Below are 15,738 nucleotides of genomic sequence, written 5' to 3' on the forward strand. Positions count from 1 at the left end.
GGGGCGATCAGGACACGTGGGGCGATCAGGACACATGGGGCGATCAGGACACACGGGGCGATCAGGACACATGGGGCGATCAGGACACACAGGGCGATCAGGACACACGGGGCGATCAGGACACGTGGGGCGATCAGGACACGTGGGGCGATCAGGACACATGGGGCGATCAGGACACGTGGGGCGATCAGGACACGTGGGGCGATCAGGACACATGGGGCGATCAGGACACATGGGGCGATCAGGACACACAGGGCGATCAGGACACACAGGGCGATCAGGACACATGGAGCGATCAGGACACATGGAGCGAAGAAGGATGAGTCTCACCCTGCCAGGAGATCCGGAAAGGGAAGTGTCTGTGGGGGTGCTGGGTGGCGCGTTAAGGAAATGATGTTTACGTGCACGGATGCATTCCACAGTCACTGGTGTGCATTAGTGATCAGTTCTATCTCTGTGGTTCTGCTGCATATGAGGGTCTTATCTCTGTGGTTCTGCTGTGTATGAGGTTCTTATCTCTGTGGTTCTGCTGTATATGAGGGTCTTATCTCTGTGGTTCTGCTGTGTATGAGGTTCTTATCTCTGTGGTTCTGCTGCATATGAGGTTATCATTGTGGTTCTGCTGTGTATGAGGTTATCTTTGTGGTTCTGCTGTGTACGAGGTTCTTATCTCTGTGGTTCTGCTGCATATGAGGTTATCTTTGTGGTTCTGCTGTGTATGAGGTTCTTATCTCTTTGGATCTGCTGTGTATGGAGTTCTTATCTCTGTGGTTCTGCTGTCTATGAGGTTCTTATCTCTATGGTTCTGCTGCGTATGGAGTTCTTATCTCTGCGGTTCTGCTGCGTATGAGGTTCTTATCTCTTTGGATCTGCTGCATATGAGGGTCTTATCTCTGTGGTTCTGCTGTGTATGAGGTTCTTATCTCTGTGGTTCTGCTGTCTATGAGGTTCTTATCTCTGTGGTTCTACTGCGTATGGAGTTCTTATCTCTGCGGTTCTGCTGCGTATGGGGTTCTTATCTCTTTGGTTCTGCTGCATATGAGGTAACAATCATAGTAGCCTGTATTTCATATGCAGATGCGAGCTTTTATTAAGTTTATTAAATTTATTTCCAAATAACAACAAAAAACATTTGATCAACAAAGCTTATACTTATGGGTGAAGTGTTTTGGGAACAAAAGCAACGTGATATTTCACAAACAACAATATCAATACGGCCATATGTGTGTGCATGTGAATAGGTTTTCAACTGAGCATTGCACTTTTAAGAGAGTAATTGTGAGAATGTAGTGTGAAAGTGATTATAGGACTGAAGTAATGTGAGCAGGAGTGTGTGTGTGAGTGTGTGTGAGAGGTTATGTGATTAGGGTAGTGTGTGTAAGAGGTTATGTGGTTAGGGTAGTGTGTGCAGGAGTGTGTGTAAGTGTGTCCAGCATACAGCCCCAAGCAGCCTGCTCATATCCCACCAGCTTCCTGGGCCATCAGCTCCACCCCCTCTGCAGTCCAGGCCACACCCCTCGGCAACAGCTCCGCCTTTCGGGGGGGGGGGGGGGTTGGCAGGTACTTCCTGTCACACACAGTCTTCATACTGTGGGAAACAATTCAGCTGGGGTTACTGCCACACTATATCTTACTAGCACAAACGTACACACACACACACAAACACGCACACGCTCACACACACACACAAGCACACACATGCGTGCGCACGCACACACACTCACGCACACATACTCACGCACGCACGCATACTCTACCCTAACCACAGTGCCCACGGGCCCCAAAATGAAACACTGCCCTCTGAATCAGTCTCCAGAACTGACAGAAATAAAAACGTCAGAACTAAAGCTGAGAAGCAGGAGCCTGCAATCAGGAAGTCCCCCCCCCCCCCCCCCCCCCCCCCCCCCCCCGCCCGCGCTTTAAGGGGGGGCACAGCACCGCACAGACAAAAGAAGAGAAGAAAAGAGCGTCAGCAGCGAGCACGTCACACACTCCTCGCCCTGACACCACGGGATGAAAACTCACTTCCTGGCACACAGAGGACGCGGGAGCGAGGCCTAGTCTGTTTCTCCGATCACGTCAACCTCCCCCTCCTCTTCCTCAGATGGCTCCCTGTCACACAGCTCCACCCCCGTGGTTTCCAGTAGCAGGTCAATGGGCGGAGGGGCGGGGCTAGAACACTCGATCACATCCACCTCCACTTCCTCTTCGTCCAGCTCCCAGCTTCCTGTTGACCTCTCCCTGACCGCCCAGCATGGGTCAGACAGGTTCAAGGTCACACCATCTCTCCTCTCTGACCCTGGAAAGACCACTAGTCAAATGACAGCACACCTCACACCCTAATTCACACCTGTGAATACCAGGGATTATGTTTTCATTTTGTTTCGTTCTGAACAAAAACCGTTTCATAATGTTTCTGTTCCAGCATTCAGTCCACATAAATTAATGTAATAATGCTTAGTAACATTCTCGTGATGATGTCACAATGGTATCTACACATGCAAAAAAAAGTCCAAAAGTGCAACAAAATCATGAAAGTGTTGTCATAGCAATAGTAAACGGCACCCAATTGAGACCCAAGACACCAGGTGAGTTGAGTTAACAGTGTAATCAACTGCTCTAATTGATTCATGAAGTTTAGAGTCACAATAAAAACCAGTAGACCCTGTAGCTCTCCAGGACCAGGGTTGGAGACCACTGCCCTAAGATGAGTGCCTAGTTACAGGGCCTGACTTTTAACAAACTGGACTGAAGCTTGAGGTTTGCAAGGAGAAAAAAAAAACTAATAAAATATCATAACGTTATTAACCGGTTTACAACCGGTTTTCTCTCCGGAACACCTGAAAATGATTTTGTTTCTGTTTTGGTTTTTGTTCCATGAAAAATGTATTTCGTTTTTGTTTCCGTTCCCTGAACCTTTTCTAATCGCTGGTGAAAACTGACTGTTATTAGCATCATAGAAATAAAAAGCCAAAATGGCGGACGTACCAATAAACTGAAACCAAATTTGGCATAATGACACTCCCTAGAGGTCTGTCTGTTACTGTTCTGTCTCACCAAAAAACGATCACTTTCCTTTGGAAATGTTTTAAATTGATTCATTACTTTGGCCAGTTTTTAGTTAACATTTAAAGAGGAGCAGCCAAAGTGTCGATCCGTGAACATAGTTCTCCACTGAAACAAACTACACAGAATTCTTAATCATCCAGTTCCCTCAATAAATTAAGCTCTCAAATTACACTAGTCCCTGCAATTTATTTCTCAAAGTAAGCTAATTCTCTGAATTAAACTTCTGAATTAGCTTCCCCAAATGTACGTGCTAGTCTCAAAAAAAAGTTTTCTCAAAATAAACCTGCTCTCTGAAGTCAGGGGTGTTCTTAAGTCAGGGAGGTTCTGGAAGGAGGAGTGTACCTGTGCAGGACGGCTGCTGGGTGTGGCCACTCTCACCTGGCTGTGATTGGCCGGGCCCCTCCTCCTCCGTCCTCCTCCTCTCAGTCTCTCCTCCGGCAGGGTCAGCCCCCTCTCCGTCACTCCCTCTCTGTTCTTGGCCGGTCCCTCCTTCCGTTGGCCCCATCTGTCTGATGACGCTGTTCTCCACGCCTCCTCCCACTCTCACTCCGTCCAGCTCCCTTCGTTCTGCGTGAGTCACTCGTTCCAGAATGGCTGTGGAGTCTCCCATAACCACGTCTATCAGCTCTGTCCCCGTGGGCACGTCTATCAGCTCTGTCCCCGTGGGCACGTCTATCAGCTCTGTCCCCATAACCACGTCTATCAGCTCTGTCCCCATAACCACGTCTATCAGCTCTGTCCCCGTGGGCAGGTCTATCAGCTCTGTCCCCGTGGGCACGTCTATCAGCTCTGTCCCCATAACCACGTCTATCAGCTCTGTCCCCATAACCACGTCTATCAGCTCTGTCCCCGTGGGCACGTCTATCAGCTCTGTCCCCGTGGGCACGTCTATCAGCTCTGTCCCCGTGGGCACATCTATCAGCTCTGTCCCCATAACCACGTCTATCAGCTCTGTCCCCGAGGGCAGGTCTATCAGCTCTGTCCCTGTGGGCTGGGCCCGGGGACGCTGGGGCTGGGGGGGCTGGGCCCGGGGGGTACTTCCTCCCTCTCCCATTACCTCCACCTCCTCATCCTCGTTCTCTGCAGCGATGACATCACACACAGTCTCACTGTATCTGACTGCATCTGCATGAGCTGTGGCTGTGGCCTGGTCTTCCTCTCTCTGAGCTGTGGCTGTGGCCTGGTCTTCCTCTCTCTCAGCTGTGGCTGTGGCCTGGTCTTCCTCTCTCTCAGCTGTGGCTGTGGCCTGGTCTTCCTCTCTCTCGGCTGTGGGTGTGGCCTGGTCTTCCTCTCTCTCGGCTGTGGGTGTGGCCTGGTCTTCTTCTCTCTCGGCTGTGGGTGTGGCCTGGTCTTCCTCTTCCTCAGCTGTGGCTGTGGCCTGGTCTTCCTCTTCCTCAGCTGTGGGTGTGGCCTGGTCTTCCTCTTCCTCAGCTGTGGGTGTGGCCTGGTCTTCCTCTCTCTCGGCTGTGGGTGTGGCCTGGTCTTCCTCTTCCTCAGCTGTGGGTGTGGCCTGGTCTTCCTCTTCCTCAGCTGTGGGTGTGGCCTGGCCTTCTGTAGTCTCTCCCACCTGCTCCCCCACCCCCAGCTCCGCCCCCCCACTCTCTTCCTCATCGTTCGCCCTCCCCCCGCCAGTCCTGCAGTTCTCCTCCACACCTCCGTCCTTCCTGCTCCTCTGTGGATCAGGGTCTTCCATCCTTCCTTCCCTTCTCTCCTCCATCACTCCATCCCAGCTCATCTCCCCCCGCTGAACTATCCCCATCTCTCCTGCCGTCTGCTCACCCTCATTCTCCTCCACGTCTCTCTCTCCACCTGCCTCCTTCTTTCCCCTGGCCCCCTCCCTTTCTTCCTCTCCATAGATGCTGCTCAGCTGGGCCACAGCCAACGGGGTCCCGGGTTCATCTTCCCAGCATGCTCTGCTTTTGGGGGTCCTCATGGAAGGCGTCTGGCTGCTGGGTATGATCACCCTCCTCCACTTCCTCTGTGATTTGTGCCCATGCTCTCCCACCTGTCCAACAGAGCCGCCCGGAGCCAAAATGGACACCGGTCCTGTGGTCTCCTCGTCCAGTTTCCTTTTCTTAGGTGGTCTGCCTCGGCCTCGCTTTGGGGGACCCTCTGGCCCAGGGGTGCAGCTCAGGGTTGACAGTGTTGGTCTGACTCTCTGCAGGCAGACCTCCTGCTGCTTTACTGGCAGAGCTCCGCCCGCCTGGTCTGCACAGACATCCGACTTCCGTACTTTATCTGCGCAGACGGCAGAATTCTTCAGCCCATCTGCGCAGACTGCAGAACTCTTCAGCCCATCTGCGCAGACTGCAGACCCCTTCAGTCCGGCTGCGCAGACCGCAGACCTCTTCAGTCCGGCTGCGCAGACCACAGACCTCTTCAGTCCAGCTGCGCAGACCACAGTCCTCCTCACTTTACCTGTGCAGACTGCAGCTGTCTTGGCTTCATCTGCGCAGATACAAGGCTTCTTTGGCTTCCCTGCGAATCTATCCGACTCTCGAATGTTTTCCGCACAGCCGGCTGCTCTCCTTGAGCAGACGTTAGCATTCCGCAGTGTGACTGCGCAGACGCTGGCTCGGTCAGGCTTCACCAAGGAGGCCTCAAAGTGTGTGGGTGCACAGTCACTCATTGTCAGGGGCTTTCTGACCCTGCCCCAGCCCCGCCCAACACTGCTGGCCCCACCCCTGCTCTGCCCAACACTGCTGGCCCCGCCCCTGCCCTGCCCAACACTGCTGGCCCCGCCCCAGCCCCGCCCAACACTGCTGGCCCCACCCCTGCCCTGCCCAACACTGCTGGCCCCGCCCCTGCCCCGCCCTACACTGCTGGCCCCGCCCCTGCCCTGCCCAACATTGCTGGCCCCGCCCCTGCCCCACCAAACACAGTTGGCCCCACCCCTGCTCTGCCCAACACTGCTGGACCCGCCCCTGCCCTGCCCAACACTGCTGGCCCCGTCCCAGCCCCGCCCAACACTGCTGGCCCTGCCTCTGCCCCACCAAACACAGCTGGCCTCACCCCTTCCCCGCCCGACACTTCTGACCCCACCCCTGCCCTGCCCAACACTGCTGGCCCCGCCCCTGCCCCGCCCAACACTGCTGGCCCCGCCCCTGCCCCGCCCAACATAGCTGGCCCCGCCCATGCTCCGCCCCATTTTCTGTATTCCTCCGTGGCTCACTGCCTGCTTCATCTTCTTTCGGCTTCTCTGCTCCTCGCTTTCTTCCTCTTTCCATCCCTTCCTTTTCCTCCTTTCATCCAAAGGCAATCCACGGGTCACAATCTTCCTCCTTCCGGCCTCTTCCACAGCCCCTGTCCGGCCCCCCCTAGCCACTCCCCTTGGGCTGCCGTGCTGCCCTCGTCTGCGCTTGGGTGGACAGAGGAATGATGGGACTTGTAGTCCGTCAGGTAGGGGGGTGGACAGGACGTGCAGTGGGACGGGGAAGGGACAGAGCCACGGTGGGAGGGGCTGGGGAGGCAGAGGGGCTGGGCCTGAGGGGGGAGAAGCAGAGGGGGGCAGCCCTGCTTCTGCGCCGAGAGGAGAGAGACAGTCCGGCAGGCGCAGCTCATCCATCCTGAACCTGATGGGCGGAGGTGGAGAGAGGAACTCTGGGATTCGTAGTTCTCTCCAGGGAGATGAGGAGTGGCCCAGTGTTGACTGGGCCGCCGGAACAGAAGGGGCCTTCGAGATTGCGCTGGTTGCTGGTGTGATGCTGGTTGCTGGGTGCCCACCTGTGCCAGCTCCAGGCTGGGTCAGACTCCCTAGGTCTCCGCTGGTGACTGCAACTCCACCGTCACTGTGTCCAAGTGCAGATCTCTCCCAGGCCCCATCCGCGTGATTCTCCCGTGAAAACAGGAAGCGATCCAGGATATGCAGCTCGTCCGAGGCTTGCTGGGGAACCCTGGGATATGTAGTCTCATGGGAACTTATGTACCTGGATTGGCGGTTGGTGGGAAAAGGGCCATCCTGAGTCCTTGAGCACATCAGCCCTGTGGAAAACAGGTCACTGATTGGAGAAATGTGCCATACCCACACAAACTGAGCACCAATGGCTGAAGGTGGCTAAGAATACAGAACAAGCTGTCACTAGACTTCCTGAACTGAGCGGGTCTATGAATGTTTCAAACATGGCGGCTCGCATCATGGGGCAAATACTGATTTTAAAATTCAGGTACTCAACACTGAACAGAAAGACACAGGCCCAGATTTAGCCCTGCTAGCGCACCCAGCTCTGTGTGAGCTGTAAACTCTGTGTTAAATTATACCTTATTTAAACAGAATCTCATTTACACAGTGCAGTGTGTTCACATTGAGCATTCACACTCAGCATCAACACTCAGAATCAACACTGAGCATCAACACCAATCATCAACACTGACTGTTCAGACTGAGCATCAACACTGAGCATTCACAATGAGAATTCACACTGAGCATCAACACTGACTGTTCAGACTGAGCATTAGCACTGAGGATTCACACTGAGCATCAACACTGAGTGTTCACAATGAGAATTCACACTGAGAATCAACACTGACTGTTCATTCTGGGCATTAACACTGAGCATTCACACTGAGCATTCACAATGAGCGTTCACACTGAGTAATCCTCTCACTGTTCTTCGGCCTTGGTGACTCTGTGATTTGGGGGCACTGGTAAGGACAGGGGCCAGAAGCGCCGGTTCCAAAAGCTCCTGGTGAGGGTTCCAGAATCCTGCTGTCGCCATGGCCACCAGCATCCGTCTCCACGACGATGGGGGGCAGGATGTTGAGACCCATCATGATGTCATCCAGGAGTTTTTCGATCTGCTCGTCGGAGTCCTCGGGGATGGGCGGAGCTGGGGGGAGGGGCACAGGGTTGTGGGCAGGGTGGATGTGCTGAAGAGGGACGGGTCTGTGGGGAGGGGGAGGGGGGAGATGAGTATGGGTTGGGGGTGAGGTCATGGTGGATGGAGGGGTGAGTGACAGGCCTCTGCAGATCCTCTGGGGGAGGGCGGAGCCCACTGAGAGCCCACTCGGCCTCTTCACCTCTGGGAGACCATCCTGCGGGGGTGGGGGGGGGGAGGGAAGGAGAGGGTAATAAAGCCTCATTGCATAAAAACAGATACAAACTGATACGGAAAGACGTCTGTGTGGACAGCGGTCTCTGTTTCCTTCAGAACTCGACCCTTATTTGACTGTATGTTGGGTGAAGGACTGGTCGGCTCGCTACTGAAGTGAACTGTGAGGATCCTTTATCGTGTTCTGTGCTCAGATGCCTAACTAATACTCTAGTCATCACCATGCAACACAAACACAATCACAGCACCACTGAGTTCATTGGGTGTACCCAGTGGTACGCTAGTGCCATCGAAACCGTTTCCGAACAAGCTCCTAGACTCCGGCTAGAAATCCATCCTTCTGCCTTTTATAAGAGCTGAAACAGTCATTTTATGGTCATTTTATGGTCGTTTGCAGTCATTTACGGTTGTGTATGTTTGGTGTGGTCACGTATGGTTGTGTATGGTTGTTGTGGTCATGTATGGTTGTGTACGGTTGTTGTGGTCACGTATGGTTGTGTACGGTTGTTGTGGTCACGTATGGTTGTGTACGGTTGTTGTGGTCATGTATTGTTGTGTACGGTTGTTGTGGTTGTGTACAGTTGTTGTGGTCATATATGGTTGTGTACGGTTGTTGTGGTCATGTATGGTTGTTTCCCAGCTGTTGGACATGCATGTGCTGCTCTGTACTGGGTCTGTAGCTATATTAGCAGGAGAATGTCTGTCAGACCCGGGCCCTGGCAGACCCCACAGCACAAAGAAAAAAAAAACCTTTAAATCAAACACAGACACCTACATATAAAGATCCAAATGCCAGGGCAGAAATGACCAATAGACCAGACAACCCCGGCACACTGTACTAGTTAAAGCAGAAGAGCTAAAAAAAAATAAAAGAAAAACAAAGGCCCACCCACCTTGCTCCGGGCGAGTCTGCTGAGCGTGGGCTGGTTTTGCCGATGTCTCAGGCCCCACCCCCTACTGCTGGAGTGCCCGCCCCTGGGGGTAGAGACCGCGCCCTCCTCCCGCACACTGACGATCTCCCACAGCTCGCCACTGGACTGCCGCCTCAGTCTGATCTTGATGGATATGCGTCGATCCCTCTGCCGGGCCCTGCCCTTCATCCCTCTGCTCCTCATCCTCCCCACCTTTCCCCGCACAGTGCAGCTGGGAATCAGAAAACAGCTGCTGCCCGGACTGAGACTGCCCCCATGATCACACTGCTCCGCCCTATCTCCACCCCAACCCTGCCTAGCTCCGCCCCCCTGCTCACGTTGCTCCGCCCTATCTCCACCCCAACCCTGCCTAGCTCCGCCCCCACTGCTGAGGACAGCCCTGCCCCCACTGTCAAGGACAGCCCCGCCCCCGCTGCTGAGGACAGCCCCGCCCCCGCTGCTGAGTACAGCCACGCCCCCGCTGCTGAGGACAGCCACGCCCCCGCTGCTGAGGACAGCCACGCCCCCGCTGCTGAGGACAGCCCCGCCCCCGCTGCTGAGGACAGCCCCGCCCCCGCTGCTGAGGACAGCCCCACCCCTGGACTCTGTGGCTGTGGGGCTGCAGCTCTTGGCTGGAAACACAGGAGTTGGGGGGAAACCGGACCCTTCACGGGCTGCACCAACACCAGCAGAGCCACACAAGTCAGCGGGGGAGGGGGCAACAGAACCTGCATCCGGGGCAAGAGCAGAGGCACAGCCCATGAGTGGGGCAGCCGTGACATCATCACTCAGCGCCACAGGAGCAGAGCCTGCCTTTGTTGGCGAGATGCCAATTTGCCCAGGGGCTGCAGATGACGATAGAGCAAAATAGTCATCGCTGCTCTCTGGTGGCACTGTGGAAGAGCGGGCCTGGCACTGCCCGTCAGCACTGCCCGGTGTGGGGAGGGACGGTGACGTCATGGTTAGAGGGTGAGGAGGTTTTGGCATGCCCACATCTGTGTCTATCTGTGTGCCACTGATGGTGCCTGGCCCTTCCCCCTCCCCCTCTCCTCTCCTCCCCCCATCTCCTCTCCTCTCTCCCTCCCCCTCTCCTCTCCTCCCCCCCTCTCCACTCCTCCCTCCCTCCCCCTCTCCTCTTCCCCTCTCCTCCTCCTCCAGGAGCCCCTGGATGCCCAGGCTGGCGGCCGCCTGCAGCAGCTCCTCCCGCTCGGCAGGCCCCTCCCCCTGCAGCCGGCCCGAGTACAGGAAGCCCACCAGCCTGAGCAGAGGCTCCGCCCCCACGGCCTGCAGCTCCAGCAGCCGGCTCCGCCCAGGGGGAGGGGCGGGGCCACTGCACAGAACCTGCGCCAGGGCGGGGCTCAGCGCGGCCAGCACACAGCTGTGAGCCGGAACGGAGATACCTGAGGGGGGGGGGGGGGTGAGTGGGGAGAGGGAAAGGGAGGGAGGGAGAGTGGGTGGGAGGGTGAGCGAGGAAGAGGGAAAGGGAGGGAGGGAGAGAGAGCGGGGGTGGGGGAGGGCGGAGGGTGAGTACTGGGTCACTGCGCTGAGATGCCAGGTGGAGTACAGGTGCTTGCTCACCCTCAGCCTGCAGGAGGGTGTCGCAGAACAGACTGCGTCTCTGCTGCCTCTGCAGCTCCCCCAGCAGCGTCTGCTCGAACCCGGGCCTCTTCCACCGCCACATCTCCACCCTGCCACAGGGGGGAGCTGTCATCTACATCACACCGCCGCACGTCCAAAATGCACACATCACACTTGCAACCCATTCACTCAGCCAGGCATCTGCTGGGAAATCAAACCTGCAATCGCTGAGACACAACCCCAGTTCCCTAAGCACGCACCTCCATTTCACAACCACACGCGGCTGGTCCACATGTCATGAGTAAAGGTTGTGTTTAAAAATTTAACACATTAAACAAAGCTATTTCCCGTCTGCTTGCTTGTTGGAGATCCATCTCAGTCAAATGGGTTGTATGGCCTGGGGCTGTATCAGTAACAAGCCAAACTTGTTACTGGATTCACAGCGCTCTGACTTTACAGACACTGTGTGCCAGCAACAATAGCAACCGTAATCAAGAACACGGACAGAAACTACCATTAGCCAGTCATTTCATTAACACGACTTCGATAACATGACTAGTAATTCTGTCCCCAATAAAAATGTCTTGGTTGTCGACGTTTAAGTAAGCCGTACGGTTTGAGGAAGATCTGTTTATTAGGTTTAAAGTTCTAACATTATTAGCGCAACTCATTCAGTTCAGCCCGTTCGACAACGTGCAACTTGGTCCAGTGAACTGTTCCTTTTCGCAAATGTCACAGTATTGGAGACGTTACGCCGGCTAATAGTTTCTCCTCTATGAGGGATCAATATCACAATAAATGAATTACGTTAAATTATGACTGAACTGAATAAAATACACGTAGGCAGGAAGCGGGGAGAGGAGGCGGAATCAAAGGCTGAGTGTGACTGCGGAACAAAACGCAGACAGATTAAAGATCCTGAAATAAAATTCAATTAATCATTTTTTGTGTTTTGTAACTGCAACCCCCATAGACCTCCTCAGTATTTCGCCATAACAGGCACAACGGGTTTCTAGCTGGTCCATAACGACATCGGCTGAGCAGCGTACTGAAAACAGGACACGCAAAACCGGCATCAAGTTACACAGACTTACACTGCTGGTTACCTTTCTGGCTGCTACACGCCAATTAGCTTCATACTCAGCTGTATAGCAAGTCTAACGTTTGCTAACAGGTAAAAACTGCAACATGAAAAACGGCCAAACAATGTTTTTGAACTAGCTTGCTTGTTATTTAGCAGTGACAAGCTGTTTGTTGGTAAAGAACTTTAATCTGGTCCAAAAAAAAAAAAAAACTCCTGTCAAAACAGCTAAACTGCAGCACATCAACAGAATGAAACCAGAAGCCGACTCTGATCCTACTTTAACAAACTTTTAATGCCTCAGAATGGGCAGCGATAAAGGGATTAGGACCGTGTTATTTCGACTACCTGCTGGTAATGCAAACATAAATCCAGATAACGGCACACACATCCCCAGCTAACGCACCCCTGCTGTATGACGCTCGCTAAGGCGTTAGCTAGCAGCTAGGCCAGAAATTTCTGATCGCTTCATGCCGACTCCCGGGGCAGAACACACGACAAACTTGCTAATGTGCAGCTCAGTGGTATTGAATTCCAACCAGAGCTGGCTAACCTGTGGGCCACAAACACACCACAAACCGTTCGCCAATGAACTCCAAGGGTTCAGGGAAAACACACAAGTTCTAAAAAGTGCACCTGCTTACCTGTGGAAAGTTCGCTTAAAGTCGTTTTAGAGTTCTTAGTCAAAGCAACTTTAGCTTAGAATATAAATCAACAAATGTTTTCGAGACGTATTCTTGCTGCTATGGTTTATTTTATTTTTTAGAACGGTGATATAGCTAGCAGGTTCGATTTTTACACGCGCTAACGTCAACCGTTGAGAAACAATAGAGGGGGATGTTGGGAAACTGCTGGCCATTTCGGCTCTTTTTCGGGCGACGGTTCCACACCTGGACGGTCACCATAAAAATGTCTGACCTTTACAGTTCGATCCGCAATGGTGGCAGCATGCCTGGCCTTGGCACTTCAACTTTACTTGTCTAAATTCTACAGGGAAAACACGATTTTGCCATCATTTTACAATCCGCGATTTTAAGTCAGGTGAGAAACGTATTGCACGCAAAATTTGCATTTTAAAAACTGAAACGTTTGATTATAAATAAGAAATATTTTAAAATAGTGTGTAGATGCCTAGATTTGTACCAGAAATGTTAACTGTAATAGGATTATAGTTGAAGCCAACAACAGTAAATGTAGGCAGCGCCTGAATATTACAGGTCCTCTAACACAAGGCAAATTCTGACCCCACAATCAGCCGGTCACAACCGAAATCAAGATTTGTGAGACAAGGAGATTTCCAGTGTTCAGTTGTCCTGTTTTGGTGATCATGTGGCCGCTGCAGCCTAGTCTTGCGGTTCTTAACTGACCGCAGTGGGAACCGGCGCGGTCACTTCCTGTAGCCCATCCACTTCAAGGTTCGACACGCTGTGCATTCAGAGATGCCCTTCTGCACACCTTGTTGTAAACAGCGATTATTTGAGCATTTGTGTCCTTTCTGTTAACTCGAACAAGTCTTCCCCTTCTCCTCTGACCAGCTGCTTGGATCACACTTCTTGCCCATTTTAATGTTTTGTTGAACAAAAACTGAAACCTCTTCCCCAAGTCTGCATGCTTTATATGTTGAGTTGTAGCCGCACAATTCTGTGCGTGGAAGAGTAGGCTCTGCACAGGTGTTAATGTGGCCATCTCACATTCACACTCAGGGTAAGGCTGACTTAACCACACACAGCACAGCCTGCACATCAAACACATGCTTCTCACTTCAACATCACGCCACCTTCATGCACTCAGAAATCACAGCACAAAGTCAGCTCTGAAAAAAAAGATTTTTATTTAAAAAACAAAGAAAACAGTATTGCTAGTTACATACTTCAGTGAAAGAAATGTGCAACTTTAAAGAAGGCAAAGAGATGTTTTTTAATGATTTAACTATCAATTAGTGTTATAATGGCTGAAAAGCTGAGCCATGGCCTCCGCTTAAAGAAATCATCCATATAATTTCAGAATAAAAAAAACTGATTGCATAAGCATTTACCAACCGCACCCTCAAAACAAGAATCCCCAAATCTTAAGACAATATATATATAAAAAATGCATAAAAACCCGAACGAAAAAAAAAAGAAAAAATTAAAAAGGATTTTCTTTTCATATAAAGTTATATGTGCTTAATTCTTTTTATCAAAAACAAAATAAAACAAAAAAAAGATCAGGTCTATACTCCCAATCACTCCTGAACATAAAATTTCTCCCAAATTGTAAAGCGGTGAGAAAGGCACCCACTCTGTCCCCCTCCCCCATGCGCCCGGCCCTCAGTCCCTCCAACGGTCTCTGAGCCCGCCCTGCAGACACGGCCTTCAGACCCACTGCAGCGCTGAGACACAGCACATCCAGCGGCAATCCGCCAAGCGCCAGCCTTATCAGAGCAAACGGCCTCCAGGAACTAATCAATCACCAGTCAAACCAGCCGTCCTTTCAGGCAGGGTTTAAATAAAGTAGTAAGGCTATAGGAAACCCTGTGTGTGGGCGGAGTCTAGCCGTAGTGTGATGGCAAACCCTGTGCGTGGGCGGAGCCTAGCCGCAGTGTGATGGCAAACCCTGTGTGTGGGGGCTACCGTGGTGATGCAAACCTGTGGGCAAGCCTAGCGTAGTGTGATGGCAAACCCTGTGTGGTGGTGTGGAACCTGTGTGGGAGCCTAGCCATAGTGTGATGGCAAACCCTGTGTGTGGGCAGTGCCTAACTGTAGTGTTTATTCAGCCACTTCCTGGGTTCTGAGACCAAGATGAACAGCCATATTTCTGCAGCGATGCCTCATTACTGCAGTAAAGTCCACAGTCACAAGACCAAAAACTACAAATCCCATCAATACTGGCAGAGACCCTGGTCTTAATGCAGTCCCATCTGGCACAGTAAGTAACCTTGACCTCGCGAACCCCTTGGACAACAAATTAAGATGATTAATCTGCGGCCGTTTCAGTTCAGATTAAACAGGACTCCCGCCCCCGGGGATATATCAGGTACTTTCATTCTACATAAATACATAAAACGCACTATTATCCAAATAATGTCATCAGCCCGACCACACCCAGAACGAGGCTGACGATCAGACTCCCAGTGCCTATATTGTAGGACCAAACATTCATCTGTAGATTTTTCTACTAAACCTGAGGCTACAGAGGGTCTGAAAGGATCCTAAATTCATGCTCAACTTCAGCTAATGGCTCATTTTGGCTTCCAATATGGAGTTTTTACAGATAAGAGAGCGGATGTTCACAGATTTACAAGGAGCCGGTGCCACATTGACATAGGAGGGGGGGGGGGGGTGGGGAGGTGAAGGAGAGTGAGAACAGAATAGGAGGGGGAAGGAAAGGATATTAAAGTATGAGGGAGGTGGAGAGGAGACACAGACGGTCTTAAGTTCAGAGAAAGCTCATCAATCTAAAGCAGTATAAATCAACAGGAAAGCTCTATACCACAGTCTCTCTCAATTTACATACTGCGGGGCCACAACTGCTAAATTGTATTTACAGGAAAGGGTCCAAAACAAACGTCCAATGAGCTGCGAGGCTGGATGCAGGGGGGAGGGAGTAAGGAGGATGGCATCAGCAGGAAGACACGCCCCCTTGTGAAGAGTCAACACTACGAATCATTACCACATCAGCAGTAATTATGATTGTCAGAAAAAGAGTGCTTTGAGGAAAGAGAGCTTTGAATAAAGATGGAGACTGCGCTGTTTACAGATTGCTGCTGTGCCCAAGAGATTCCCACAGCCTACAGGGACCGGCCATCTGAACACTGCCCAGAGGCTCCTCCCTGGTACACTACACCACTCACCAGAGGAGACACCTCACAGTTGCACAGTGGTGTTGGGTTGTTTGGTCACTGGGCCCCCCTGGTCTAAAAGGAGAGACCTTACAGTTCTACAGTGGTGTTGGGTTGTTTAGTCAGTGAGGCCCCCTGGTCCTAGAGGAGTGGCCTTACAGCTATATAGTGGTGTTGGGTTGTTGGGCAAGTGGGGCCCCCAGGTCATAGAGGAGAGACCTCACAGCTGTA

At 52.3% G+C, this 15,738-nt stretch overlaps 1 protein-coding gene across 2 annotated transcripts; it reads right to left on the minus strand.

Annotated features, from left to right (window-relative positions):
• Positions 1-381: 381 nt before the first annotated feature.
• LOC135255964 (uncharacterized) lies at positions 382-10,089 on the minus strand. 2 transcript variants are annotated; one of them, XM_064337810.1, is made up of 5 exons: positions 9,011-10,089; positions 7,674-8,100; positions 3,448-7,050; positions 2,026-2,299; positions 382-1,588 (listed from the first exon to the last, which is right to left on the minus strand). In XM_064337810.1, the coding sequence occupies exons 1-4, from the start codon at positions 10,013-10,015 to the stop codon at positions 2,058-2,060; spliced, it is 5,277 nt and encodes a 1,758-aa protein (XP_064193880.1). In that variant the 5' UTR covers positions 10,016-10,089; the 3' UTR covers positions 382-1,588; positions 2,026-2,057. The 2 variants fall into 2 exon arrangements, with proteins under 2 accessions (XP_064193880.1, XP_064193879.1); XM_064337809.1 differs by having other exon boundaries at positions 3,412-7,050.
• Between the last annotated feature and the right edge of the window lie 5,649 nt (positions 10,090-15,738).

The sequence above is a fragment of the Anguilla rostrata genome, chromosome 5 (genome assembly GCF_018555375.3).
Source record: "Anguilla rostrata isolate EN2019 chromosome 5, ASM1855537v3, whole genome shotgun sequence".
Classification (NCBI taxonomy): Eukaryota; Metazoa; Chordata; class Actinopteri; order Anguilliformes; family Anguillidae; genus Anguilla; species Anguilla rostrata.

Excerpts from the sequence above, each read along its gene's own strand:
- LOC135255964 (XM_064337809.1), bottom strand. The coding sequence starts at position 10,015 with ATGCCAAAACCTCCTCACCCTCTAACCATGACGTCACCGTCCCTCCCC. Across the intron at positions 7,051-7,673 it reads GTCACCAAGGCCGAAGAACA|GGCTGATGTGCTCAAGGACT; the intron begins GTGAGAGGATTA and ends TGTTTTCCACAG. Across the intron at positions 2,300-3,411 it reads CCAGCAGCCGTCCTGCACAG|GGTCAGAGAGGAGAGATGGT; the intron begins GTACACTCCTCC and ends TGGTCTTTCCAG.